Consider the following 26,323-nt stretch of genomic DNA (forward strand, 5'->3'; position numbering starts at 1 on the left):
AGATTTGAAATACAAATTATTCCGGCCGCTCCGAAAAGAACTTTTTGTCGCTCCACCAGATTACTTTAATTTACGACCCACCCTGCTTCTGCGCTGCTCGCAATTTATTTTCCATCTTTGTCCCACCCGGCAGCTTTGTTCCACCTGCTCGAAATGTTGCGAATGTTCCGACACGCATGTTTTTGTAAATTTGCTCGCGAGGCAGGTCGCGCGCAAAGTGGGTTCGAAAATTGCTCTCACTCGCACCTCTCCTCTGCAGCACCTTTTCGCTGCTTTTGCAAAGGCAATGGTTCGGAAGGCGACACGCCATTTCGGCACCAACAGATATTTTTCGCAGCAGCAAAAGAGCTTTTTTTCTATTGAAAATCGATGTCATCTTGCTTTCTCCATCGCTTCCGACCGAGAGTGTGCATAATGAGAAGTGTGTTTTCGCGGGTAATTGACGCCACTTCTCCTCACAAGAAAACTTTGAACAAGAAATTGGAACTTGTTTACTCCTTTTGCTGAATAGTGAATATTAGCAGTGAAATATAATTAATAAGAAATTATTGAATTAAAAATTAATTTGTCCAAAGCATCTTTATTCAGAGTCAGGTATGGTCAGGTACATCATCAGCACTGAGAATTATTATTATTATTTACTTTTTTATTATTTGTCTTCTTTGTCAATACAAAAATTTTAAATTGGGAAAAAGATAAGAAAGGGTTTACAACTAGCAGATGTCTGCTAAACGCCCGACATCAAAAGAGACACGGCAGCCGTGGTAAACCCACACTATGGAGAGAGAAAAAGAACGATATATCACAAACATTTTAAAATCTTCAATCTTGAATTTCTTCCACATTTACTCCTTGCAGCGGGAGGGAAAATTGCTCGAGGGACAGTCTTTGAGGGCAGGTTTCAATTTATGAAACAATTTGCTTAATTTAAATAGTAATTATATTGCTCTCTCTTAATCAAATCACAGTGAAGTAAACGCCGGTATTTAATTACAGAGTTGAAATTTTGAATTTAATCAAAATACTAGTTATTAAATTAATTTGTTGCAATGAAGTTGCAAATAATTTTTTTTTTTAAATCTAACCAAATTTTAAATTGTGAGCTTTCCTTATGTTAAAATTTTATTAGAAAACACATAATTTTAAAGCATAATTTAATATTATTTTGATTTATTCTTGTCGGAATGAGTTTGAATCTTCTGATAGACTCTCATTATCGTCCAAACCCTAACAATCTCGCACCTGTTCATGGCAGCCTTGGTCCGTCTGCACAATTCAGCTGCAATACACGTCAATCAAATTTAACCCCGGCATAAATTTTATGTCACGATCAAGTATCGGATTAACTCAAAATCAACAAGCATATCCTGGGGGCACTCCTGTAATCAAGCCGCTGGCATAATGGGCCGGATTAATGCGCGCGAACCTACACTACTCACGCCTAGCATGAACTGGCTGCGCAAACACTGCACCAGCAGTAGCGGCCGGTTGAGGCAAGGCCTTCTGGGAGCCTTGGCCGTCGTCATCGGACTCATCGGCAAGTCTGCGCGAAATTAATTCGCCGTTGAATATTCATCGGCCACTTCCACACATTATGTTTTGCCCAAATAAATTTCTCACGTATTGCACTTACCCTTGACGCTGAGCCGGCACTCGTTGATCATGTGCTCCATCCGCTGCTGCTCCGTCGAGTTGACGGCCAAGATCAACTTGTCCATCACCTTATCGTAGTCGATCGACTTCCTCTGATAAATCTAAGACAAGATTTGATTATGTGAATGTGAGAGATATAAGGGTATTAACTATTACTAAAAAAAAATAGGATAATAAAAGTAAGAGGATCTCGTGCTACACCTTTAATAATAATTTTGATTTATTTTAATAAATAAATATGGTGATTTGCGAATTTTAACCCATCGAGGAAAAGCCGATTTTAAATTCAAATCACCACGAATCAACTAATGACTAATACAAGAATTGTATTAGTCAGCGAGCAGCGCGTTTGCTCATGAAATAGGGTCGCAGACCGTGACCGAAACTGGTAGAGCCATTTGTTTTTGAATAGAAACAATTTTCTGCAACGAGGAAAAGCCCGATCGCTTCATTTCCAAAAATTTTTCTGAATTAATTCAATTCAGTTTAACGAAGTTTCTTTTGTTCAATTTTAATTTGGGGCTAATTGCGGTTAATTATTCAACTTTAAAGCATAAGACAAGGAGAATTATTTGTTTATATGGAAATTAAAAATATATTAACTAAATATGTTAAATTTCTTTTTTCCCTGCTGTGTATTTCATTTGACAAAATTGTAAATGGGTGGGTCGCACGGGAGATATTACATGTGATTACATTCCATAATGCAATAAAGCTGCAATAATAATAATAATATTTTTGTAAATAAAGAACTCCACTGGCACTCCCAAAATGAAAAAGTTTTAAATGGTAATTCAAATATCTTTTAGGGACAAAGTTTGAACAGCTGATATTTACCAGTTTCTCGTTGCGGAAAATGCACTCGACGAAGCACTGCAAATATTTCGCGATCAGCAAATAGGTCAAAGTACTTGCGAGAGCGGATTATCAAGAGTTGTTGGTCGAGAACGGGGCGCTTTGCTTACCATGGCCGGGCCCAGATTGGTTTCTGTTTAGTCGGAATGCTTATTTACTGTAGTGGAGGTCAAGAAGGAAGGACTCACTGGTGTAGAAGTATTTCATGTTGATGAGATTTTTGTTCACCGACTGGAACTTGTGCAGCACGTACTCGTCGAGGACGCTGTTGAGGCAGGCGTTCTTCTTCGGGTTGCATTTTGCCGCCTCTTCGGCCGCGATAAACGACTCGCGCTGCTTGTTGCAGCACAAAGACAGCTGCTGCTGAAAACGACACTTGCGGCTCATTGCCTTTTTTGATTGATTTATATCTTTTGATCCCCAATAGGACCATTAATATTTCAATCGCAGGCCTAATCCACGAAAGAAATGGAATTTTTGTTTGCTTGATATTTCTCGAACCTGAAAGTTTTCCTGGGCGCACACGGTTGAAACGTCGTAGTCGTTTGCGGTTGCTGCGAAAAGAATAAACATGTGTGCAGAACAAACGAGAATTATATAAGCTCATAGTTGCACTGCGTCTAGAGAAAAATGTATGTACGTATGAACAAAAGTATGTACCAAAAGTTAAGTTGGAACTCGAGTTGCCAACGCTGATCGACTCTGTGAAAGTTCCCTCAAACAACCGCTCGCTCTTCAACCGAAATATTTGCGACGCACTCTATCGCACAATGCAAATGTTTGTCTCGAATTAATTATTCCAGCTTTTATCTCCTTCCAACAACAAAATTCAATTATCGAATAGCAAGATTCAAAGTTTAAAGCAAGTGAATTGCGCTTTAGACCCTATCAAAATGCAATGGAACTCTTGTGTGGAAATTTTTATTTTTAAAAGTTTCAAATTTAGTTAGAAAATCACATACTGGCCTATATTTGAGGAGGAAAATAAAAATTATTGCAATTGGCACAAGCCACCTCGTTTTGCTTAACTGAATCCGAAAATTTTGGACACGGAGCTGGATTCGGTTTGGTGCTGCATCGATTCTAACTAAATTGCGCCGACCGGAATGATTGTGAGAGCGGCCGCTTTTCCACTTCCGTGCGGCGTCATTTCCTGCTACAGAGCTAACTAACAAGAGTTTCACCTGTGCTAGAGAGAAAGACCGCTTTTACAAAGAGGAATTTCACCTTTGAAACGACGCGTGTAGCGGCAAAACGCGCTGCCGCGAAATTCTCGCGGATGGTGGAGGAATTGCGCATTCGCGGGTGTTAAGCGAGCTACTTGATACTGTGTAATGACTCTTTAGCGCTTTATGATTTCGAGCGTAACATATTGAAATTTAAAACTTCAAAGTGAATACGGCACCTTAAAAAATTGAAAGGACTTATTTTGCTGCTCGTATCAAATGCTGGAAGGTGATTTAAAATTCAGTCAAAATTTTGCGTCAAAATATTTTTAGAGTAAATTTGTAACAAAATTTGAAAATGATCTTTTTCCTACAGTTTTTGTTGCAAAATTAATTAATTTCAAGTCTCATGAAATATGGTTGCAGCCCGCAGCAGAAATATTGCACATTTCTTTTTCCTTTAAAAAAAAAATAAACGACTCAATTAAATCAAGATGTTCAAGCCCCAATCATGAAAAAAATTACTTCTGCATTATTTTTAAACCTTCATTCACATAAAAGGGAATTTAGCAATTTAACCAAGAAAGGAATTCGTTGTTCCAAAACGATTGATTATCTAAAAACATGCAAACATTCTTTGAAATATTTTTCTCCAACTGAGATTTTCCCTTTAATTTAGTTCCAACGTCCTGAGTAGGGCAGCAACTGGATTCCAATTAGCCAATTTCATCTCGTCGCCAGCCGGGTTAGCTTGTTGTAAAACCAAAGCGGCGGACGCGACTAGCAGACGGAATCTTCGGAATGGAAAATAACGCCTGCCCGGCTGCTTTTGTAATCTTGCGAATCGACGAGCACTCAGATATTCGCCGGCTGCAGACACAATTTGGGCGAGTGCTCTCGCGCCGAATTCTTTCCTACTTTCTTCTGCGTCCGAGAAGAAGTCTCGAGAGTTGCTCACTGCGAGCATAAGCCGTTCGGAAAGTGGCTCAGGGGCGCTGTTATTGTGTGAGAGAGAGGCCGCGTTTGATTGGATTACCGCTCCTCTCCGCTCTCAGTCACGCGTGCTGCAAACTAATGCCGTAAATAGGGCGCACGCCAACATTATTCCAGATATTTGTGCACGGCTTTGGGCAAAAAAGAAGAAAGCCGGATTTGGTTGGGAACTTTGCTCGGTGTATGCTAATCAGCAAAAAGCGGCAGAGCGGGTGAGCGAGCGAGCGCCGTCGTTTAATTAAATCCGAAGGCTCGGGTGACACGCCTCATTATCGGGCACCAGCACATGTACATATCAAAAGCTGCAGCTTTAATTATTGCTCAAGCTCGACTTTTTCCTCTCCTTTGTTGGATCGAGTGTTCAAAGCGCGCCTTTACCTAAATGAATTTAGTTTGAATAGAGCATCCGGCACGGCACCACTTGGATTGCAAATGAATTAATTTAGCTTTGGTATGTTTTTATTAGATACGAATAAGCAAATTTTGAAAATTTTTTAAGCATTTCCAATGTTCAGATTGGAATATTACATAATTTTAACGTGATTATAGATAAATTTTGGCTTGAAGTTTTCCCCCGCGATTTTTTAATGAATGGTAAAAATTATAGTCTAAGGAATGTTGATCTTCAGATTGGATATTTTTCGTTTTCCCAATTTTAAATTAGAATGATATTTTCCTCAAAATTGTTAAATTTACATTTCTTATACTGTTTAAAAAAAAACTTGCTGATCAAAATCGAACATTAAATTTCCATATCCTAACATTTCTCTTCTGAGAACTCGGAAGTTTTAAAAAAATTATTGCTAGTGGTGGTGCCGCTTTTTCCAACAATTCTTTTTTTTATTTTTAATAAATTGTTTTCAACGAATGTAAATAGTAAACAATGCATTATTTATAAGAATGTGGACAAATAAAACAACAATATCAAAGTAAAATTACTTCAGCCTCCTTAGAAGAAACTAATGTTCACAAATTTTATGACAGAAAAGAGTTTTTCCCGTATATGAATTCAATGTAATATTGTTTTTTTCTCTTCAGTTTTCTTCTTTTGTACTATGTTGCAAATGGGGCGCGTCGCGGTGAGTAATTACATCGTGGCGACGTCTCATAAGTCAATAAAGAACAATAATAAAAAAAAATGTTAGAGCTGAGCTGAGTTGAGCATGCAAAAATAACTTTAAATCATGCCTCTTTTCAAAAAATGGAAAAATTTATTTACATTTTGGTTTCAAATTGACTTTCCTTTGCTTGGAGCGCAGGCAGAGTCGCAGGTGTGGTGCACTCTCTGTTATCCGATTTCCCACGCTCGACATGTGTGTGGTGGAAAAATAATCCATCTGTGCGAGTGGAGAAACGTGGAGCGGCTGCCGATTACGAGCTAGGTGAGCACCAGGTCACTGCCGAGTGCCATTTGCATGCAATAAAACAAACCGCCCAGAGCGAGAAAAAGAGAGAGATGCATCAAAAGAGTGTATGATGGGCGAGCTTATCTGCTTTTCACGAACGGCAATAATCCGCCATGTATTTATGGGCGGGACTTTGATGTATCGATAAGAACGCCGGCGTTCCGAATAAATTGCACAACATTTGTTTCTGTTTTGTTTTTATCTCTGGTGGCGGCGGCGAAATGCATCCGCGCTCATTTTTCATTGTCGCTACCTGCTCTCGCGTCCTGGGAATATTTTTCCCAGCTGCCGCCGCGCGTTATCTCTCTCGCAGATAATTTCTTTTTTTTATATATTTATATTTTACTCTCCTCCCCCGGTGGCATATTAAAAAAACAAGGTAGAAATGACGCAGCCTCCTAAAATGTATGCAACGCCGCCTTACATCGCTGTTAGGCGGGTTGCTGTTGCTCATGTTCTACTTATTATATTATTTTATGAGCGTTGCTATCTCTGGATTTTAAATAAAAATTCCAAAAATTCATTTAATTAAACACACTAGATAAAAAAAAATCAAATTTCAAAATAAGTCAATTTTTTAATAAAATCAATAAAAAAATTTTATTGATCATCAGTTTCAATTGCCATTTTTGTGTTTAGACATATGTTGGCGATCTTTCTCTATTTCCAATGGCATAGTCACCTTAAAAAACACCAAAATTTACTCAGTTTTCAACATATATTATCAGCAGTCTTGTTTAGAACCCCTCATTTATCACATTTATCCGAAATTTTTTTTTCATTTATTGAAAAATAATTGGTCAGAAATTGTTTATCAGAACGCAAGCAAAATTATTCATTTTCCAGAATAAAATTCATCAGAAAACTCTACAAGTAAATATTTAACATCTGAAGAATTAAGTGAAACGAGTGAAACGGTTGAGAAATAAAATAAGGTTTAGTTTGTCCTTAAAAATTAAGTTAAATTCAGTATGATTAATTAATATTTCTATTTACTGAATGATAAGCGAGAAACGAGAAACATTCCATGTGAGACATATGTTGCTTAGCATATTTGCTTATAAAAAATTTATAATTTTACGTCCACTTAAAAACCTTAAAACTATGATTATAAAAAAAAATAATATTAAATTCTGACCTTTCATTTTCTTTACTTTTGAATTTCTGACCGATAAAAAATACTATCTCTGACAATGAGCAATGAATTTTGATAAGAAATGTACACATCATCGCCAAAGATTATTTTCTGACAAGTAAATTTCTGATAAATAAAGGCGATTCGTCTTTTTGCAATTGAAATTCTTTTCACCCTAGTAGATAAATTTTCACACTGTCGACAAACATTATAAGTTCCTGTTGATTGTATTTTTTTTTATAAATTTCATATTTCTAATATTCTTTAAAGAAAATTTGTATGTGATTTTTTCATCAAGAAAGGCATGTAATGTTCCATTTCAGCTTCATAATTCTTGCATTTTTACTAATAAATCAATTAATTCAATATATTTTTGAGTAAAATAACAGCGACAGCAACCCGCCTAACAGCGATGTAAGGCGGCATTGCATACCTCTTAGGAGGTTGCGTCATTTCTACCTTGTTTTTTTAATATGCCCCCCGGTGGGCTGGGAATTTCACAAAACATTCTGGCGGATTAGTCTGGACAGTTAAAATGTGCTTTTTTGCAACATTTCGCGTCTGCTCAGAGATAGCGGAGTAATTTGCCCCGAATAATTGTTTGATAAAATGGAAAAAAAATGTGGAATTGAAATGCTGCAGGAAAGCAGCGACTATTTGAAAGACGCCAACGTCAGAGCTGCTTAGGCTTCCCGCACGAGGCCCGTGCAAAGCATGTTGTTTATTTCCGTCTACCTCTTACCATCAAATAACGCCCACATCTGCTTATAGGGAAAAGCCGTTAGTTTTGCTCTTCAAAGTTTGGTATGAATCGTATGAATGACGCTAAAAATATTTGGTGTTTTAGTGTTTTTTAACAACAGCAAGTGATTCCCATTAACCAGATAAATTGGCCAACCGTTAGTGAGATGGTGACACTAAAACGCCTTGTTCGTGCATTGTCCGGCGAGCGGTATTGGCCTGGTCCGACGCCTGTTTGTTAGGCGAGGCCTCTTTTAAAAAAAATTTGATGTTTTGCCACTGTTTTCCATTTACTTGATAGAGGCTTGTAAATTTGTGCGTAAATACCCTCAGTATTTTGTGAAAACGCGAGATGTGCATGCCTATGAGACGCGCGATAAGTTTGAGTTGTATGTGCAGGTCCAGACGTGTGCTATTTTGAGGCAAAATCCGCTCCTTTGCTTGTCGCGCTTGTATTTACCTGTATCTATTCGATTGGAGTTGAGATTCCCTCAGTTTGTGGGCTTGTTAAAAACGTTTGTTATTTCTCACAAGTTCTATACTGAGGAGGAATATCTAAATTACAAAAATAACTTGTAAATATGTTAATTTCTTTTTTTCCCTGCTGTATATTTCATTTGACAAAATTGTAAATGGGTGGTTCGCATTATATACATGTGATTACATTCCATAATGCAATAAAGAAACAATAATAATTATAGTGATTAATACATTGCCAAACGAAAAAGTCATTGTATAAAACGTAAATTATTAATCTCAAAATTTCTTAAAAGTGCTTGTAGTGATCCACACCCACATTCAGTAACACATATACTCAGCAAACTCATACACCCTTAGGATTGAGCGGAACGGCGTGGTGGTAAACGCGCGGACTTGTAAGCGCGAGCTAGCACAACGCCTAGGTTCGATTTGATATAAGAAAAGATAAATTTTAGGTTTTTTTCTTAAACTTTTTATTTTAGTCTTGGTCTGAATGCATTCGGACCAAAGCGCGCTTGGTCCGAATGCATTCAGACTACCCATGGCGTTCGGTCAATGACATATACACTTTTGGCCCCCACATGGTTAACTTGACATTCAGACCCTTTTAAAGATTTAAGAATCCCGCAAGACTCCCGCAAGCACACGAAATTAATTTTCTTTTAAAAGCCATCGTGGAATTTTCTAATCAAAAAGTCGTGCTTTTAATTCCAAGTTTTAACTTTTGTCATTGAATAACACACAAAACTTGTGCTTCTATCTCAATTTCAATTCAATTTTATTGTTGTTCTGTTAGGCAAGAATACTAACAGTAGTCTTTAGAACATGTCAGGTCTAAAATTAAAATTTAGAGAAAAAAACCTTGCTCAGGGCAAAGGGAAAAAACTATAAGATTAGCGCGAGAAATTTCCCTGGTCAAAACTGCACAGTAGGTATTCGTGTATGTCATAGAAGTTGTGTTCACTTAGCACTTGTTTCAGTTTCAGGGTGAATGTCTTTTTATCTTCAATGTCTTTTAACTCGTCAGGCAAGTGGTTGTAAATAAGAGACTCATGGAAAACAGAAAAGCAATATAAACAACTTCTAGAAGATGTTGAAATTAATAGCAATAAAAAATTCAGCTTACACTTACTATAGAGTTGAAAAAGTTGCTCTTTTGATTCAAATCCAACATCGTTTACAAGGAAGTAAAACTTAAGACAGTTCAGCTTTTTTTAAATCAAGTTAGTTGATAATTATTTTTGTTATTTAATGTTTATATTAAATTTCATGTATTTTTAATTTGTGTATATTTACCCACCAGACCTCCGAAATTAATCTAAAGAATAAGAATTCACAGAAAGTGACTTTTTCCGTGTACTCGGAGTTTTTTTTTAATGTATTTTTGAGAGAAAACGAGAGACGGATGACGTGGATTGGAAAAGTAATATTTTAGGCCAAGAGCATCGCAAATTACGAAAACGCACAGGGCTTGTCACGGTCCAACGAGCGGGATAAATAATGCACGTGTGACAAAGCTCTCTCGCTGCCTCCCTCGCATTTCGGGGCGAGAGAAAGAAAAATGGCTGGAGCAGTCATTGCTCACTGTTGGTTGCGTTAATGGGCGTGTTAAGCCTCGCCTTGCTCAGCTCGCATTCACCCTAATGAGTTCTGATGACGGCAACGGGCGGCACATCATGCTTGAAAAATTCTGCACCCCCTGAAAAAGACTGGCGCACCTTTCTTTGTCTCCTCGGCACGCTCGAGACGGAAAAGGATTAAAAATGTATTAATTTTGCTTAATCTCGCAGCAGCAGCAACTCCGGAGTGCGAAAGAGTCTAATTAACCGCCCGACGCCATTCTCCGTCGACGGCGCAATTCAATTTGCAGCTGCATAATGGAACGACCGACGTCAAGTGCGAGGAGCGATTTGCTCCGAGAGAGACTAATTTCGCACTGTGAGTGAAAATTGCAGTAATGGAAAGGTGTGGAGAACGCCAAGTTGAAAAAAATCCACTGGGCAAGTTTATTTTGAAATTTGGAATTAAAATAATAATTAATATATGAAATTTTTAGTTTAAATTTTATTTGTATGAAAAATGTTTGCTTCTTGATAATGGTGAATTTTTTTTATTCCTGAAAGTTGACATAATATATAAAAAATAGTTTGTTGAAAATCGCGATAGAAAAATTGGCAACCTTAAGCGTTAAAACCGGGTTTGAACTTTGAACTTCAGATGAGATTCAGTGTTAATAATTATCTAGATTTTTTTTTCAATTTAAAATCTATTGTATTGACCGAGAAAAATAAATAATTAATAATAACTTAATTCAGTGACTTTTCAAACTAGCATATCAATGTTCAAATTCATTTAGCAGGACTAACAGCTACAGGTGAAATTAAAAATAAAATCGGCGTGGTTCTTTCATGTGCCTGTATTTAAAAGGAGAGCACGTGATCTTTGACGGATTTAACGCACTCAAAGCAAAGCGGATTTTCAGTTTGATGCGTCCCTCGCTTTGGAGAGTCCGTCGCCTTATTATGCACTTGGCCAGAGATCAAAAAGTGTCGTGCTCTTGCGCGCGCCAAGGCCTTCATAAATTTCATGCTTGATCGCCGGATCGTAAAGAGCGGCGAGAGTTTATTACGAATTCCATAACTGGCTGCGTCGTCCCTCTGCAAAGAAAAGAGACGAACAATGGTGGCCCGCAGTGACCAAGGAAAAAGAGAGGATATTGACAGTGGCACCGAAGGCGATCTCTAGGGTCGCCCCCGGACACACTCTTGACAACTTGACAAGGGCAAGGCTAGCATTATTGCAAGGCTGAGATAGCAAAAGGAAAAGTGAACGCTCCTGTGACAAAAATCACGCAAATTTTAATACTCTTTTTTTCTTTTTAGAAATAATAAAAACCATAATTTGATTATAAAGCATTAATAATAATTATTAGCCAATGGTAGAAAATACTGGAATTATTTCATTCCAAAACTTGATGAGCAAAGCACACATGGTTTGGCAAATGTCCAATGATGCATTACAAAACAAAATTGAAATTGTTTAAAGCATTTTATCAATTTCTGAAAGCGGGAAACACATTTATTTATAATTATTGCTGAGCCCATCGAGCTGCCGAGTGATTGTTAATTAAAGCACGCGGAATGCGTAATTAATTCGTGGCCCCGCGCGTTGTTTTAATAACACGATTGGCAATTACGCTGCCGCGAATCAAGTTTCCGCCCGTTGGAGCACAAAAATTGAAATATGTTGCAAAACGTGAGCTCAAATGGAATGAAATCAAAGAGAGCAAGTTCAAGGAGCGTGGCATTGTTCAAGGCGCGCAATTACCGTTTGTGATGCAGCTGCAAAAGTAATTAAGGCCCGCGCAAATTAATTGAAAGAGTTTTAATCCCCATTGTCGCAACAAAACAAAGGAAGATAACAAACCAATTTAGGCCCGGCGCAATTTCATTCGCCAGAGCAGGTTTTAAAAAAGTGCCTATTTTTGTGTTGGTTGGCTGCGGGCTAATTGTGTGATATTTTTACTCTAGCGAAATTTCCTCTTTTTCTCTCGGGGTGAAGGGGAACGAAAGGTTCTTCTCGACGGACGGACAGAGTTGCACGTAACACTTTTACGAGGAAGACGCACGCGACCCTCCGTGTCTGCCGGAAACTCCTTCGGTCCAAATTAAGAGCTCTCCTGGACTCGGATTGAGTCGTGATTTTTAACAACTCTTCGTCTGACACTCAAATATAGCAATAAAATTCAGTAAAATGTGGATGAAGCTGCTGGAATGAATATATTTAAACCAGTTAAAACCAATTTTAGTCCATTTAATTAAGCTTCAAATATTCTTGCTCAGAAAAAAGAAAAAGAGAAAACAACAACAGTGATAATAGAAATAATTTCATCGCACATGGAAACTATAAAATCAAAAAGTTTTTCAAGGTTTGATTGCAATCAAGAAAAATATTATTGGACAATTATTTTACTAAAAAAAAATCATGTGTACAACTTTACAAGAGAAGATAAATACATTATTTATCAATCATACAAGCAGCTTCAGACGAATTAAATTCATTTTTTACGCTATTCACTAAAACGATAGTAAGATTTTCTTTCCACGTTTATGCATTTACAATTTCTGTTTATATTTGTGTCATAATTTTTATTTTTACAAAATATGAAGTGGAATTTCATAAACTGCACATCTAATCATTAAACAATATAAATATAAATTTTTAGTTATAATACTCTTTGTAAATATTTTAACTTATAATTTAATAAAAACCATAAAAAATTCTAGTTATAAAATATCAAATTTTTATTAACGACAATTTGATGATTGTTTGTCTATTGTCAAAACATAGTTTTTTCAGCTTGGATCTTGGATTAGAAATTGTGGGAATGTCGTAAAAAGCAGTAAAAAGTAGGATCAATGTTGAAAATTTTGGATATTTTGTTTGGCAGCAGCAATTTTAGTGATTCTCTTTATTTGTGATAAGTGAAATGACCTGCCACCCGCATTGAAGGACTGTACCGCGGCACAGTTCCCATCTCTGTGCAAGGCGTACTTGTGGCAAAATTATTAAATAGTTTAGAAATGCCCCCCCCCCCCCCTGATGGCTCTAGCGGCCGGTACGCTCTCTTTTGAAGGAGAGGGTGCTGAGCTTTAGCAAGTTGTTTGCTAGCGAAAAGCCATTTCTCCATTCTTTCCCACATTCTTTTTTATGTGTATGTAATCATATTCTAATGTATTTCCAGCATTGTACATAAATTTCCGACTCCTGATTTTCGGCATTTTTTTGTATGCTTGTACTTTTTTTATGTCGATGCATGATTCCGCTTTTTTTTGTACAGTGTACTTTTTTTGCGTTGTATGTACTATGAATGGAGAATAAATAAATAAAATAAATAAATAATAAATAAATAAGTGATAATTAGCTTGCGACTCATCTCGGCGCGGACCTCCTTTAAGCTTTGCGTTTTAGCGACTTGTTCGCCAGAGGTGCTGCCGTTTCCTCACATTTTTTTCTTGATTTCATGTATGACTACTTTGTGAAGAATAAATAACAATGATAATATTAGCTGCTTTTAAATGTATTTAAAGTAATATAGTAAGATATTAAAGTAAGAAAATATAGTTATTTTATATTAAAATCACAAAGAAATAAAAATACTTTTAACTATTCTGAAAAACTGAACGTAAAAATGATAATTTTACTGTTAATTTTCCATGAATTAATTTACAGAAAGCACTTCTAATTGACAAGGGTTGGAGGTGCACCTCAAAAAATTGAAATGGACTGGCAGACAGTTTTCTCATCAACCGCACACGTCAAATAATAATGTGCTGCTACATATACTGCGAATCCAAGCACACGCGCGCGCGTGTGGGAGTGTAATTCTCGTAATTCTATGCTTAAGAGGCTTGTATCACAATGAAAATTCAATTGAGCGACGCAAAAAGCGGGCGCGGCGCGCACACAGGATTAAGGGCGTGTTTAACTGCAATCGGACGAGTGACCAGCAGCAGTCCAGAGCGTAATCCCGAAACCAATTAGACACAATGGCCTGGAGATTACTCCCGGACTCCAATGGGTCTGCATGATTAATTCGCGCCTCTGGCAAAAAGCTGTAGGCTGCCATTAAAAAGGGAGACACACGAAAATCGGAGGAAAAAAAATAAAATGACGACTTTTTACTTTTTCAGGTTTGTCAGGTTATTTTTGTAATTGCTCAGTGGATTTGAGTGATTTTTTTGTCGTAAAACAGTATATAATTATCTGAAAATTGAATTTAAATTATTTTATTATTTATTTCTTCTATTTTTTTTTTTTTTAGTTTTTCTTTGCAAAGAGGTTTGCCCGGTTTCGATTTTCATGAAATCAACCTCGAGTACCAACTTAAAATTCTATTCGAACTTCTGTATTCTAGATGGGTATGTGCTGGCCTTAGTTATTAATTTTTCTTGGAATTATTTTATTTAGGAACCATAAATCTAACTCAACCAAATTCTCAAGCTAAAAAAAAAACGCATTTTACCGTAATAAGGAAATTTGATTTTATTTAAATTCGCATTTCTTTGTTTCGGAAAAATTAAAATTTTATATAAAAATTAGATTGAAGAAATTGACATTTGAGGAGATGATCATGGAAGTGAAGGACTTGAGATTTGTCCTTAAATTATTTCTATTTAGAAGCAGAAATGAAAATAAATTAAATTAAAAGGTGGTGTTTCTCAATTTTGCTGTTTTTTTTTTGTGTTTTTTTTCTTGCTCATGAAATAGGCGGTGACCGAAACTGGTAGAGCCGTTTTGTTTTTGATAAAAACAATTTTTGCGACGAGGAAAAGCCCGATCTTTTCATTTGATGAAAAAATTTCCAATTTTCTTTTGCCTGATAGTAAATGATGGTCGTTGCATGCAATACTAATCACGTGGTGCGTCCCACTTTGATAATGATTCGAGACACCTGCGTCGCTTTTGATCTAGCGCTTTAATGGCTCCGGCTGCATGAGTAATGGGAAAGCGGAAACCGCGGGATTCATTTCCATCAAGCTGCACACCTCGTTACGGCGGCGGGCGCCTCCGTTGCCTGCGCGCCCGATTACTCATTCAGGTGTGGGCTCGTCGAATTGCCGGGCACAGTTTCACTCGCACATACACACAACATTATTAATAGCCGCGTGTTTACCACTGCTAATTGGACTTGGCGTCATTATTTCACGAGCACTCGAAACGCTTCCCTCTAATCAATGCAAACTAGGAACCGTGGAAGAAGAACATTTCCCCAGTGCAATTCGTGAAAGTCGAGAGTGGCGCAAAAAAAGGCACTTTCAAAGTTTTGATTTCGTCGAGATTTTCGCTCTCAAGGGTCTTGCCAAGGAAAAAACTCGGTCCCTCTCCCAAACCGTATTTAGCTTAAGAGCGATTCTGGTATCAAATCCGAGCGAGAGGACGCGTTTCGAATTCTAATCTGGTTTCCAGGAAATTTGCACTATTAACGTTGCGACGCCGAGGGGAGATAGCAGACCATCGACCCTGCGAATGGGCAAACATCACACACGCTCTCTCCCCTAGAAGAAGAAAGCAAGCAAGAGAAATGCAGTTAGAGATGAAAGAAGCAGAGACAGTTAAGAATTCCCTTTGATGATTCTCGGTCATTGAAACCGGCGCCAACAGGCTGCTGCCGGGGATAACGGAGCCAACTTTTAATCACCTTTCGCTCTATTAGCCGTGCATATAATTCACGCGCTCGAGACTTTTCGCATCTCGCACGCCTGATTAAACAGCCAATCAGACGACTCGCGCTTTTTATTGCCGTTCTCTGAACGGAGGACAATAATTCTACTGTTATCTCGAACCGCACCCCTACACCGCAATTTGAATTTACCTAAATTTTTCTATTTTTGTATTTACCGCATGTAAATTCTTAATGACATTTATTTTAAAGTGTAATTAGTTTGGAAATGAAAATAGTGGGCTTTTCCTCGTTATAAAAATTGTTTCTATTAAAAAACAAATAGCTCTACCAGTTGATCACCGTCTGCGAACCTATTTCGTCAGCAAGAAAAACAAAAAATCAGCTAAATTAAAAAGAAAAACATTTTAACATAAATATTTAAAATCTTTAAAGTAACAAATTCAAGTACCAACCTAATGATAATAGTATAATTAATGAAACTTTTTCAAATGAAAAAACCTTGTTCAACGAGGAGCTTCTGACATCTACACTGTAAATAAACCTTCTGGTCCTTTTCCCATAAGATGAATTTGATGTCGACTGACCTGATTGATTTTATTTTTCCGTCTTAATTGGGGTAATATAAACGTGATTTGGTGAAATTTTTGTCAATTTTTATGGGACCAATTTTTGAGGGAAACAAATTATTTTAGAAAATTTCCATAAGAAAGAATGTTAAATCTCAAAAATTCAGTTCTCCTTTTTCTTATTATGTATCTGGAACTGACTTTTACAAATCAATGACAACGTAGAGACAAATTAACATCAAAACTAATCGGGCCATTGCCTTATAAGAACGCTTAACGTATCTAAAATTTTTTGCAGAAGAAATAAATTAAATTGAGCAAATCCGACTTATGTGGCCACAACGCGTTTGGAACTTTTCAGCAGTACTTAGTTGCAAATTTCTATTTGCTCCGAATTGTGCGTGGCAAACAACGCGGAAAGCCGCTTATTCCGATTTGGCCAAGCTGCTCTTGTTTACTAATGTAATCGCCGCTCGCTCTCTTGCTTGCAATACACGTTCCTTCGTGTATGTGCGAGCCGAGGAGGCACTTAAGCAGGGCTAATATCGCATTTGCATGACTCCGCTCTCTTTTACGGCTCCAAAGAATAAGAAAAGACTGCTGCTTCGAGTAATTCCATTAAAGCACAGAATATTCTCACTTTTTGCTTCGCGCGCGATTATCAAAGAGCAACTTTTTCAATTAAGATCTGCGCTCGGGCGAGTTTATTCCTGTCTGCAATCTGATTAACCTCTTTTCTTGCGAAAGACACGTCATTCGAAGCGGGATGATCGCTCTAATTGATTATTTACTTGGAGAAATTGTTGAAAGCTTTTATGTCCTTCCATAGGATCAAGTTGCACTTACTTGTCATGAGATCGTTCGCAATCCCAAGATGATTGTGAAAAGCTGCTTCTTATTTTTACTGTCAGAAGGAAAGCAGTGGAGTGGTACTTGTGAACTGCCTTACAGGTGAATGAACTGCATGGAAATCAAATTGAAGTGCTAGAAATTCTCATTTTACCTTTTTCCGGGGCTTGTTTGTAATTCTACAGCCTTAGTGGATTCAGCTTCCAAAAGTTTTTATTTATTTCTTTTTCTATATAATATTTTGTTTAAGGGAGTTTTTCCTATATGCGTTCCCTGTTGATCTTACTAGACAACATTTAAAATTAATTTGATTAACAATTTTTCTTTCAAATTAGGCCTTTGACGAGTTTAAGTAGTTGTTTATCAGGGGCCAATTCTCTCGTCAATGTGATTTTTTCCAAATAATCTTACAATTAGTTGTAGTAGAATAAGCGAGACGAATTAGTTTTTTCGTAGTAGAATTTCACGATCGATGGTTGATTTGAACTTAAAATCGGCTTTTCCTTGATGGGTTTTGTGACTTGTTTACTGATTAAGAAAAAACAATATCCTGTTCTACAGGCGGGCTGCAGCCATAATTAATGAGCTGTAAAATTATTTTGACAAAAATTAGTACAAAAATCTATCTTTTAAAATTTGATTTTTCTTTCAAATGAACATTTTTTTTTTTTTTTTTTTTTTTTTTTTTTTGAAAAATGATATAAGGTTACATTTCTTTACAAAACAATGTTTAACGTACAAAATTGACAGTTGAATTTAAAATTTTTAACAAATTAATTTTAGTTTAATAGTAGTTGTATTTTTGATAATAAATGATTGAATTGAAAAATGTCCTAATACTTTTTGCGTTGTTAAATTTTACTCAACGAGGGAAAAAGTGAAATCTCGAAACAATTTGGAAGAGTCTGAGTAGATAAGATAAGATTAGATAAAAATTTATTGCATTAGACATATATAAATATAATCTTAAAATTAGTGGATGTGAAAAAGCAGAAAGGTTTGAGAGAATTTGATGATCCTGATTTGCACTTTTCATCCTCGGCCCAATCTCATTTGTACACTCATTTCCTTGGGATATTTGCAATACAGGATTCAACTGGAATTTAACGATATTCAAATTTACCAGGACGGAAGTATTGAAAAATGAGGTACAAGGAAAGCAATCTGCTTTTGAGCACTGCTCCATTCCCTCCTTGTTTCTGCAGAAGATTCAGTTGTGTACCTCGACGGTGCAGAGATATGAAGATCATCTGCCACAAATTAAACCCCGGATCGGCTGAAAAAAGCAAACAAAAAGTGATTTGCAAACGCACAGAGAGGGAAAAAGGGAGACGTTGATTAATGCGCTAAGCTGCGTGTGCTACATCGGATTTGCCGGCGGCTGAGGCGCGCGCGGGATAAGTGATTTTTAGTCAAAAGAATATATAACTGTCGAGAAAGAGCAAAGTTCGCAGCGGTACAAGTTAATCCGACACCGACGGCAAGAAAGTCGAGAAGTTATCACTCTTCGGCAAAAAGTTGGCTGTGTGTATTATGAAGTCTACACCATTACCAACGCAGAGCAGCGCGCGGCAGCGAAAGTTTTAATTCAGCAGTCAGCGCTCGCTCTCGCGCGCCCTAACAAACTTTATTTTATTAGTAATTTATGAAGTTTTGTTATTAAAATTGGCGCCCCAACCTCCATGGGGTGCGAACGAGCCGAGCCGCATGTGATTGCCCCTCGCTTCAGCCACATCGTCATGAACCCCGTCCCGTCTTTCAGTCCGCAAGATGATTTGTAAATTGAATTAAGGCCTGCGCCAATGTGTCACTTTGCGGCATGATTCATTACTAAGAAAAAGACAGTTTATTTTCCTTGTGATTTGAACAAAATTGAATCTTAATTTTTAAACTGTTATTTAAAAAAAATACCGCTTTACTGCGGCGGACGAGGACTTTTTTTATCTAAGAAATTTTAGCAAAATTCTTGGTGCGGTTTTGTCCAAAAATTCCTTTTTTTTCAAATAAATTGTTCTCAACAATTGCATGTAAACAATGTATATTTATGCATTTTTAAAAAATTGAAGAAATAAACAACAATATTAAGGACTCCTTATTGATATAGTCAAGTCAAGTCTTTACAACAATGGTTTGTTAAATTTCCAATAATTGCCCAAAATGGCTTCTATTGTTGTAAAGACTTGATTTGACTATGTCAATAAGGAGTCCTTAATGTAAAGTAAAATTCAACTTTTAAATCATTTTCAAATTTTCAATATAACATAATGCTTTTTTATTATATTTTATTTCCATTAAAAAACAATCTTTGGTAAAAAAATATTTATTTTGAACAAATTAACAACAATGTAATTTGAAAATTGATGTGTAATTTGCTAGTTTATCATTATTTGTTTGTTTTCTAAATTTCTTTTTCAACCTGTTTTATTGATTTTGAATGAAGATATTGTAACTTTCATAAACAAATTTGAGGGTGCAGTAACAGCCATTATAATTTTCATAACTTTCTTTCCAATTCAAGCCACTTTTTATTCAAAACTTGATGTCATTTTAACTTAGTTTTCAGAGGCCTTTTATGTTTCCGACCACTTTTTTATTCCGAATTTCCACTCTAAAAAGCGAAACCAAGCATTTCGCAGCAAACAGGGTCACAAGAGAGTCCAATCAAAAGTTTTTCCTTTGCGTAGCTCCCGACGTGTTTGCGCCACAAAATTTAACCTCGCCGCCGGATTCTGTTCTGAAAATTACACAAAATTCAGCAGCCGGCATTATTAGGGCGCACGCATTTCCGCCGGGCTGACCTCAAAGGGAGCAGCCGCTTTTTTAATTCGGCCAAAATAACAGCAGACGTGCCCTCCGCACATTCCACTGCGACTGCAAAATGAAGAGAGACCCGAAAATCCGACCATGCAAATAATAATAATCGCGCTTTTCTCCGGCGGCGCAAAAATATTTCTCTCTCTCTTTCTCTCTTTTCGAGGACTGCAGAGCGCTCGTTCCAAAGCCGGTCGTGGGAGACGCACGTCATCACATTTTTAATTTCCTCCCTTATTTTAATCTGGCCCAAAGGGTTATTAGATTGCGAAGCCGACGACGAGAGATGTTTTGCAACCCCGTGTTTTTGACGGCGAGCACATAATAATTTAGGCGCCGCGCGGCCCCGCCCCTGCTAGGTACATTAGCACGCGTCCTTTTGTTTCGCGGCCGGATTAAACTCTCTCTCCGTTTGCGCAGATTGAGCTGCCGCACCACGTTGACAAAATACTATCAATGACAGACACGCGCCCATTGTTTTCGGCATCACCATTGTTGAGACTGAATGCAAAACACGCGACGTAAATCACGAGTACAACTTGGCACTCAAAATCGATTCGGGGAAATGAGAATTTCCGTTCGAACGAGGCGGAGTTGGCGCTAATTGCAAGCAGGCGAAAGTGACTCTGGAACTCGATCGGCACTTCAAACTCCAGAACTTTTGACACGAGCGAGAGCCAGGAATTAAGCCGTGACAATCAGTTAATGGAAATGATATCAAAGTTTGCAAATTGAGAAATTTCAGAGATGCAATTTCTGTCAACGAAACTTGTAGAAATAATCGATAAAAAGTGTGATTTACGTTTGCGTTAGGTCATCATCAAACTTGCAGATTTTCGTTGGTTGTTAATTTTTTCTGGCGCCCAAAATCACAAAAGGAGGACTATAACCAAAAATATTTAGCTAAAATGCACAAACATTAATATTTTATACAGGCGTAGCATTTTTTGTTGAAAATCTACTTTAAAAAAATTTTATGTTTAGAAGAATAATCTTTAAAAAATTCAAAATTTTTAATATTGGAATTATCTTTGTAAATCTTGATATAAATTTTTGGGCGAAATTACTCTTTAATATATGAATGAATAATTAATTTTAAAACGGTGAAAACTGAATTTTTAAACTGACCAAAAATTGAACAAAATTATTTGCTAAGTGAATTTTTTAATCAAGTCAACGATTGGAATTTCTTATTCTCAAAGTAATCAGAATTGAATATTAAATTTAATTTTTAAATCAATTCAAATTTTCGATTTTTTTATTGTTGTATTTTAGTGAGTGTAAAAACCAACTGAAACAACCTTAAAAATACAACAGCTTATTTTGCAAGAATAGTTTTTATAAGCATTAAATCAAAACATGTTCGGACGTTTTTAATTTACTTTCTTTCGCCTTTCGTCGCTCGCCATGATTGTTTGCAAATTGCAGGCGAGCAAAAGAGTCGGCCTGGTGCTTAATGCGGTGTCAGTTGTCACGTTAGCGAACGTGCACTTCGCAAACTGGGACCTGCCCGTGACACTTCGCCCCCAAGAACACTCTCAGCTGCCTCCTTCTCCTCTGTTTAATTTATAATTTTTCTTCCTACATGCGCCTTTGCAGAAATTCTCCGAGCAACGTCCGCATTTAACCGCTCAATTAACGCAAATTAAGCAGGGCTAACGGTGCATAAATGTATGAATGCGGACTCGGTGGGTCGATTTATTAATTATTAAGGCACACAAGTTTTGCTTTCGAGAGAACTATGCAAATAAGACCTCCCTTTGATGGTGAAATTTTCCGCTCGGAGTGTTTCCGCGAATGTTTGTTTGCTGCCCTCTCTGCTGCTCGCAGACCCTTAATGATGAAACTCCACACATCCAGCCGAACTTTGCCAAAATATTGAATCTGCACCGTCTAGACAGAACGCTTCATCACTTGAACGCTAATTAAAGGCCCGAAATTCAAACGAATAACCTTCTTTTGTTGGAAATCGAAAGGAAATGCATTCAACAGTTTACAAAAGGAAATTCACGTCTGGCCGGGATTCAACTCGGCGGTCTGGTGCGGAAGTTGGCATGCGCCGCCGGATCCTGGGCTTACACAATTTGGGCACGCGGGGGTGGTTCTCTCTCTGTTTGCAAACTTGGTCGCCCCTATTGTCCGGCGGTGGGGTTAAATATTCATCCGAGGCAAAACAACGTTCCCTCCCACCCTTTGGGAATTTGTTTCGGAATAATTTTTCGGAAAAAGCAGCGCTCTCATTAAAGTGTGCTGGAGGCGAAACTAGAGCGAGCGGCCATATTGCCCGAATTAATTCCCGAACGAGACGCAGACCGCGTTTTTAATGGCAACGTCTCTCGTCAAACAGTCACGGAATACCAAGTGGGTCACGTTTTTCCAGCACCAGATTTTTCCAGAGCGAATAAATGGTCCAGGGAACCTAATTTCTGGCATGATCGCATTGATCAGAGATAAAAATGTGGTTTTCTTTGCACGACTAAAAAACTGGCAAGATTTAGCGCCCGTTAAACCTTCTGGAATGAATAATTCTGCGGCGATTCACTTTGCGGAGAATTTTGGTCCGTATACATAAATTGGCGTGTTTGCTCGAACAGCAAATTGCTCTTTCACACACTAAAACATACGGCCGGCATTCCGTGTCGTCGGCGTGCTAAATAATGCTCTCTTTCATTATCATCATTATTATTTAGTTGCACGCAGCAAGCAGGCGAGCTTTTACGAGCCGGCGTCATTACATCGCATAAAACTCAATTTGAGAGTGTTCCTCCTTTGGCTGGCAGCAGCGCGACACACACACACACACACACGACCCTCGCCTGCCCCGCCGGGCCAAACCCGCCCGGATCAACATGCTGCTGCTGCTGCACCATTCTTTTTGCCTCGCACTGCGCCACTGCCAAAAGTACGCACGACTCCGCTTGGCGAACGCAGATTGAAATCGTGCCTCGATTCTCTCTTCTCCCATTCAAATTCAGCAATAATAACATGACCGATCTCAAGTTTCCTATTTAAAACAGTGTTTCAAAGTTGGATTTAAATATTTGTTAGGTTTTCAAGATATATAATAAAGACACCAAAATTTTACAATTTTAATTAAAATGATAGCCCGCGAGTTTATAATCTAACTTGATGACTAAATTTCGCCGTTTTAATTATTAATTTTTAAATGTTGGCAACTCCTCAGATATTTTAAGTTTTCCTTTAAAAAGGTAAGCTATTGAGATGACACACGCCAATTTTGTTGAATGTCAGTATGCAACTTGCACTACCCTTGGGTGTTCTGGAATGGCTATCAAAAGTTGCCCAATTTCACAAGGGAGGGTAGTTTTCATTAAACCGCATGTTAAAAACGATCAAATGTAGGCAACAAGAGCGTCCGCTGTGTATGTAAGTTGCCTTCTTCCGATTTCTCCAATGTAATTCAAATTACATGGAGTTTCAATGGCAAAAATTAAACGAGGAAAATTGGGCAAAAATTAATAGCCGTTCTTTCATTGAAATCGGGATTAGTTATATTGAGTTATAGCTGTATTATAGTGACCTATTCCAAAGATTATTTCTGTACATATGTTGATCTATACGGAAAAAAATATCTGAATCTGGTGTGTCATCTAGATAGCATACCTTGTAAGTAGTCCTTTTGGATTTGATTTAATAATTTATTATGATCACACTGAGAAATTTTCTTTGAAGAAATTGAAACTCGATGAGATGATCATGGAAATGAAGAGATCGGGCTTTTCCCTTTGCGAAAATTGTTTTTTATTTAGAAGCAAATGGCTCTACCAGTGTCGATCAATATTTCATGAGCAAGAAAAATACAAAAAATTTGGATAATCTTTGCTAAATTTAAAAAGAATTCTCTAAATAAAAAAAATCCATAAAAACGAAAAAGGGAAAAATTAAAATGAGCAGTAATCTAAGAAATTAATTTTGATCCAGAAAATTAGCATTATAAATTAAAGATGTTTTTGATATGTTTTCTCAGTTGATTGATTGATTTATTAAATACAAAAGGTGTGCAGAGACCTTACTTAATTTGAAGAATAGAAAATACATAGAAATTTTTGCACGTTCATCTACTGAATTTTGACTTTCACTTTTGAAACTTCCCTTACAATTAGACTCATTTTCTTAAATAAACAATTTCTAATGTGGTACATGTTACACTTTTCTCCGCAAAATTTGCAATAATCATCTTCTGCCTTACGTGATAAGCACTTTTGTTAACAGAATAAATAGTAGAAGCTGTGGCAGGCTTAGCGAGTAAAAATACATGTCGATTAAAATTTTGCGCATTTCTATTTTTTTCCTTTCATTATTTCTCGGTAAATTAAAAAAATTTGAAAAGAAGAGAGTCAACTGTTTATTTATTTTATTTTTTTTTTTTTTTAGAATAAAGCTGAAATTACCATTTTCATCTTGGGACTCAAAATTACCAAAATGACCAGTGGAGCTGCAAAGTAAGTTTCCCCAAAGTCCGCAGAAGAGTTTTTTTGGCGAGCGTGCGCCTTCTGTGTAGTGTTTTGTGCAGATTCGCCGCCGCAGTGTGCGGATGCAGCGAGGCACAAGGCGCGGCCAAATGGTGCTCCTTCGGTCTATAAATAAATTTGGCGGACCGTTCTCGCTCTCCGGTCTAAAACAGTTCCATAATTGAATATAAATTTCCACTTGAGGACAGAGAGTGTGTTTCTGCCGTTATGTTTGCACGGACGCCGTGTCGAGGAGAGCGTTTTGGGCGGGTGGACCAGCAACAAATACAAACGGTAGTATTATCAACAAAAATGTTTGTACGTTGACCCCGGGGCGCTGGATTTTGCGTCACAAATAGAATAATATTATACATTTCAATACATCCAACAAAACAGCTCTCTCGCCTGATCAGTTTTCACTCGCAAATTGTTTTCATTTTTCAAATAAAGCTTTTGTTGTAGCTTTTTTATAGCTGGATAAACACAGATTCGTTATGTTGAAATGAGATACTATTATACAGCTTTGTTTTGTCATCATCGCGTGGACCAAAATTAAGGATATGCCAGCAATAAATGATGATTTTTTAAATAAAGTTGAACCCCAAAAGAGATTTAAAAAAAATGGGTGGTGCCTTCTGCACCACTAATAAAGGGTACAGGCCGACAAGACTTCGTCTTGGCCTGACCCTAAAAAAAAAAAATTCACATTACTTTGAACTTTTTGTCGCGTTTTTCAAAACAAATCCTAGCCTGCAAAAAATTAATTTTCCAAAGTTCCAAAACGCGTTCGGATCGTTTTTGAAAAGAAAGCACGTCTGCATACATCGTTCGACTGGCGAAAAGCGTCGCACTTGGCGCTGGAGAGATAATTTTCATCCGGCATACAAATGCGTGAGCACGTTTTTCCACGTTCGTCTCCCGCTTGTGAAAGTCAAACGACGATTTTATTTGAGCAGAAGCAACAAAGGAGACGGTTTGCCGCCGCACACGCAGCGACGGAGAGTATTATTGAGAGTCGGTTCGTTCGCACACCAAGCCGACGACATTCGATGAAAAAAAATTCTCTCTCGGAGCAAGAGAGATCAAGTGAGGCGCTGCGGCGATAAAATATCGCCGCCGTGTTTAATACTCCCCCGGCTAGAACGGAGAGAGTGCTGAGGAGGAACTTTTACAAATGTTTTTTCTCGGTGCGAATGCAAAGCTTGACTCTACATAATGCAGCAGCGGATCAAGATTGATCGGCCCTCGGTCGGTCAAAGCGGCGAAATAACACCACAGGTTGCTCGGGGCCCCGAGCTGCTAAAACTGGAGCCGTGTTCGCCATCCATCTATTACCTCGACCTACCAGCGGTGATGCCAAATAAAATGCGAGATGAGCCTCTCGCTGCGAGAAGTGGTCGCCTTTTAACCCCTTCCCTGCCCCGGGCTTCCGCTTGTCTTTGGCTTCTCCTCAACTTAGCTCTCTCGTGCGTTGACAGGATAAAAGTTGCGTCTCTGAATTAATCAACTCTGGTAACTCGAATAACTGAGATTTCTTTCACTAATTATTACTTTTAAAGATAGTTTGATTGAAGAAATTGACGAGATGATCATGGGCGTTTTCCTTGGTGCATAAAATTGTTTTTATTCGTAAACAAATTGCTCTAGATACCAGTTTCGGTCACGGTCTGCGACCTTATTTCATGAGCAAGAAAAGTACAAAAAATCAGCAACATTGAAAAACAACACAATTTAACATAAAAATTAAAATCTTAAAAATAACAAATTCAAGGACCAATTACCTATATAAAATTTATAAGAGCACTTTAATGTTAATAAAATGTTGGCGTTTTTTCCATTTTGCTGATTTTTGTATTTTTTTTTTTGCTCATGAAATAGGTTCACAGACCGTGACCGAAACTGTAGAGCCATTTGTTTTTAATTAAAAACAATTTCGGCGACAAGGACAAGCCCAATCTTCTTCATTTAAAAGATAGTGATTAAGGTTAAAATGACATCATGCGCTACAAA

At 37.5% G+C, this 26,323-nt stretch overlaps 2 protein-coding genes across 3 annotated transcripts in view; one reads left to right on the plus strand and one right to left on the minus strand.

The window, feature by feature from the left end:
• Positions 1–26,323, plus strand: part of LOC132195066 (voltage-dependent calcium channel gamma-5 subunit-like) — a 203,657-nt gene that overhangs the window by 60,652 nt on the left and 116,682 nt on the right. The window lies entirely within an intron of this gene.
• LOC132195069 (uncharacterized) lies at positions 606–3,601 on the minus strand. Its single transcript, XM_059616798.1, has 8 exons — positions 3,471–3,601; positions 3,010–3,321; positions 2,697–2,868; positions 2,619–2,641; positions 2,491–2,526; positions 1,634–1,754; positions 1,440–1,543; positions 606–1,379 (listed from the first exon to the last, which is right to left on the minus strand). The coding sequence occupies exons 2-8, from the start codon at positions 3,079–3,081 to the stop codon at positions 1,320–1,322; spliced, it is 588 nt and encodes a 195-aa protein (XP_059472781.1). The 5' UTR covers positions 3,082–3,321; positions 3,471–3,601; the 3' UTR covers positions 606–1,319.

Source organism: Neocloeon triangulifer, unplaced genomic scaffold (assembly GCF_031216515.1).
Source record: "Neocloeon triangulifer isolate White Clay Creek 2 clone unplaced genomic scaffold, ASM3121651v1 ptg000009l, whole genome shotgun sequence".
Classification (NCBI taxonomy): domain Eukaryota; kingdom Metazoa; phylum Arthropoda; class Insecta; order Ephemeroptera; family Baetidae; genus Neocloeon; species Neocloeon triangulifer.